A 4267-nucleotide genomic window follows, 5' to 3' on the forward strand; every position below is an offset into this window, starting at 1 on the left:
CATGCCCACCTTCACAACCCAGAGCAGCAGCTCTTCCTGCCCACGGGTCCTGTCCCCGTGCTTTAATAAACCACCATTTTGCACCAATGACGTCTTAAGAATTCTTTCTTTAGTCGTCGGCTCCGAACCTCCTCACCCCACCGAACCTGACTTCGGTTCTGGGACTTCATCATATAGGGAAGGTTGACCCCTTTCTTGTTGCCTCTCTTATCACCCAGCTAGAGTGACATAGGTACTCTTAACTTCAGGGCCTTCTGAAAAACCTGTTTGTTCATTCATTCAATACTTAACATACTTATTGAGTGCTTATTACGTGCCAGGCACTGTTTTACTTACTAAGGTTATTGAATAAAACAAGCATCCCTGTCCTTAAGGAATTTATATTCTAGTGGTAGTAATAAGCAATAATCAGATGAACATATAAAAAGATCAGGTGCTGATAATTGACAGGAGAAAATCTAAGGGTAAAGTAAGATGATCAAGAATATGCATGGGTGTTAATTTAGATAGGATGGCAAGGAAGGCCTTCTGATAAGGTGACATTTGAGCAGACTCCTGAGTGAAATGAAGGAAGGAGCCATGACAGATTTTGAGGAAGTGTTCCAAGAAGCAGAGGAAACACTTTAGTACCGAGGCAAGAGGAAGCATTATGCCTGGAATTTCTGAGGAAGGAGATCAGGTTGGAGTAGGTTGTTGGTAGATGAAGCCAGAGAGAACAGGAGATCATGTAGGACCTTCTAAGCCTTTGCAGGAGTTAGCTTTTATACATTACTTCAGGGGTAGAGGCACTGAAAGTTTTGAGTAGGGGAGCGGCATCATCAGATTTATTTATTTACTTTTAAATATACATAAGACTGCTGTGCAGAAAATAGACTTGAGGATTCAAGAGTGAAGCAAGGAGAGCAGTTAGGTGTTATTGTAATATTCCAAGTGAGAGCTAACAATGACTTGGGCTAGGGTGGTAGAGGTGTTAAGAGATGTCTTCTAATGCTGCAAGGAAAAGCCACCAGAGAAGAGGGAACAAGATAATCAGGGACTGATAGACATAACTGTGCAAGGAAGAGTGGGAAAATCCAAATAAAACACAAAGGACTCCTGAGCCTGGCTTTTAACAGGCTGGTGTGTAGACATCCAAGTGGCATTATTCAGAAGCAGAAGGCTTAGGTGGCAGCATTTTCAGATGAGAGTTGTTCACACATTCAAAAAAATTTCTTGAGGCTTTCTCTGTGTTGGGAAGGCCTTGTCATTCATTACTGGGATACAAATAAATTAGAGTGAGTTCCTTCTTTCAAAAAACACAGACACCAAAGAGGAAGACATATATAAGCAGATAATCCCAGTCCAGGTGGTAAGTCTATAGTCAAGGTAGCCAGGGACACTCTAGGGGGACCTGGAGAGACTGGGAAGGCATCATAAAGGAAAAAATGGTTGAGCATCATCCAGAAGATGAATAGGTAGACAAAGAGAATGGCATTCTAGGCCAGAGAACCCACTTGGATATTTATTATGATTGAGAACCTGCAGTAGAGGAGGCTGTATCCATGGGCTGGAAGAAACTAAGGAAAGTTCCCAGAGGGTCAAGTGTTGCCTTTTTTTTTAGTTTGCATTGTTCAGCATGGATACCCAGCATGTAGAAGAGTCCCTCGCACATCATGAACACTTTCATACTCTTGGAATGAATGAAAGGACTAGACCTTTATCCTGAGGGCATTGGGTACCCATGAAAGGTTTTTTTTTTTTTTTTTAAAGATTTTATTTATTTATCAGAGAGAGAGAAGGGGAGAGAGCAAGCACAGGCAGACAGAGAGGCAGGCAGAGGCAGAGGGAGAAGCAGGCTCCCTGCCGAGCAAGGAGCCCGACGTGGGACTCGATCCCAGGACGCTGGGATCATGACCTGAGCCGAAGGCAGCTGCTTAACCAACTGAGCCACCCAGGCATTCCCCCATGAAAGGTTTTGAGCAGTAAAGGGATGTTTGAAAATATTTTCTTCAGTTGGGATGCAGGACTGACTAGGGAGAAGATAAGAGAGGGTGAGGCTTGAGCTGAAGCAGAGGTTTGGAGGTGAAGTAGAATATTTGAAAGATGCTAAGGTCTGGCTGGCCTCAACCTCCAAGTCTGGGTGAGGCCTGACTAGGCCTCCCACAGTCTTGTGGCCCTTTCTTCCAGGTTCCTTGAAGACTTGGCAATCATGTGGGGACCCCCTGCTTCTCTCATCATTCGTGGGCTGTGGTGCTTTCTGTCTCCATTTGTGCTGCTAGCCCTGTTTGTGATTACTGTGATTCATCTGTCTCAGAGGACTATCACCTACGTGGCCTGGGACTCAAACAGTGTGAGCCTCCCTCCCCTGACACCCGACCTTCCTAGGGAGTGGGGTTAGATTTTCAATCTACCCGTGGCCTAAAGACCCTATCATCTCATTCCCTGGCTCCCTAAAAACTCCTTAGTCCTCCGGCCTCCTTGCCCTCCTTCGCCTCCCACCCTTCCCTTCTACAGTCCTTCCTTTTCTGGGAACTTTGACATTCTGAGCCCCTTTCCCATCTTTCCACAGTCAAAAGAGGTTCTTCAACAATACCCATCATGGGGGCTGCTTACGATTATTGCCCTTTGTCTCATGGTCATCCTCCCCATCCCCACATACTTTGTAAACTGCCTCACCTAAAGGATTTCCTTCAGCTCCACAAGCCAGGGCAAGCCTGTGATATCCTCCAAGTGCTTACCCTTAATCCAGCCAGCACTTACTACAGAGGTCCAAAAGGAAGAAGTCCTGTAAGCTGATAATCAAGTTGCTGGTTAACCTGTTGGTGATTGCCCAATTTCATTCATTTGACATCACACATTCCTTGAAACAGCATAATGGGCAACTCTTAATACCAATGTGCAACTGTTAATGTCCCCAGATGCAGAACTGCTTTTACTCCCAAGAGAAAGGCATTATTTGGTTGACTCATGGGGCCTGGATTTGCAGCCCCCTCCCAGAACCCATCCTCCCTGGTTACCACTGTTACTGTGTTTTCCCCATCCCTTTCCTCAGAGAGAGAGTGAGAGAGAGTGTGTGTAAATACACACACACACACACACACATTGTCAGTAATGCCTAACAAATCTGCTTCTTGTCTTTTCTGTTCAGCTCCTAGAAGGGAGCTGGAGGAGTAATACTGTTGGTCAATAAATCAGTCCATTGGGACTCCAAGTACTTGGTGTCAGCAGACTTTTTTTCTATAAATGTCTTTTCCCCAGGAGTTCTTTCTTTTGAGAGCCAGATGTCCAGCCCAGAGTTCCTGCCTTCTTGCCATGGCAAATTCAGAATCTCTATTACTAACCTTGCTTTATCCAGGGATTGGCCTTTAGCCTAGACAAACATGGGAAATGGTGGCTTCAGCAAGGATGGAAAGACTATAAATGCATTTGCTAATGGGACATGGTAATCCTATATTGAGTCTAAAAATTAAAAAGAGGTTCCAAGACTGTGAATTGACACACACCAGTTTAGGCAACTACCAATCTAAGTTGCTGAGCCCGCCAGTGTCCCATGTCTGTGTGGTAGAAGACATGGCAAGTTTTTTGTTTTTGTTTTAAGATTTTATTTATTTGACAGAGATCACAAGTAAGCAGAGAGGCAGGCAGGGGCGGGGCGGGGGCAGGGGTGGTGGAAGCAGGCTCCCTGCTGAGCAGAGAGCTCAATGACCTGAGTCGAAGGCAGAGGCTTTAAGCCAGAGCCACCCAGGCACCCCTACATGGCAGTTTTACTGCAGGGCTAAATCGAATGAATTTGCCTAGTGGGTGATGGCTGAGTAGGGATCTCAGGACTTGTGGGAGGAACCACTTCACAACTGAGCTGAATTATTTCCCAAAAGGAGATGGGGTCCGTCAGTTAGCGACTGGGGTTGGGAGCTGTGGCGGAAGGTGGTTTGGATTCCAGAAGATCCAAGGATTGTGTTTCCAAATGTCCTCCATATCTTGGATTGCTTAGCTACCATTGGGTGGCTGCTTCTCGGTAACTTTCTGTGACAAAACCCAACCATTGGCGGGTGGGACCCTGAGGATGGGCGGGGTAAGTAGGAAGAGGTGAAGGTCGCAAGTCTCTGGACCGCTTAAGTTTCTCGCTGGGCAAGCTCTGGGGATTGGAGGGCTTGACTGGACGTGAACCTCTGGCTCATCGCCTATTGGTTCCTGTGCCTTGTAGCCCCGCCTCTCACTCTCATTCGCCCCCCCACCCCCATCCAAACGATCTGTCCGCGGGAAGCCCGGTGCTATTGAGTCTGGTAAG

The 4267-nt window shown here is 46.5% G+C and overlaps 1 protein-coding gene across 1 annotated transcript in view; it reads left to right on the top strand.

Moving 5' to 3' along the window:
• The window catches only part of SLC6A16 (solute carrier family 6 member 16), a 20178-nt gene extending 17519 nt beyond the window's left edge, over positions 1 to 2659 (top strand). The window contains 2 exon segments of the mRNA XM_059383380.1: positions 2167 to 2329; positions 2549 to 2659. Coding sequence (XP_059239363.1) covers positions 2167 to 2329; positions 2549 to 2659 — 274 coding nt within the window.
• The last annotated feature ends 1608 nt before the right edge of the window (positions 2660 to 4267 follow it).

Source organism: Mustela nigripes, chromosome 17 (assembly GCF_022355385.1).
Source record: "Mustela nigripes isolate SB6536 chromosome 17, MUSNIG.SB6536, whole genome shotgun sequence".
Lineage (NCBI taxonomy): Eukaryota > Metazoa > Chordata > Mammalia > Carnivora > Mustelidae > Mustela > Mustela nigripes.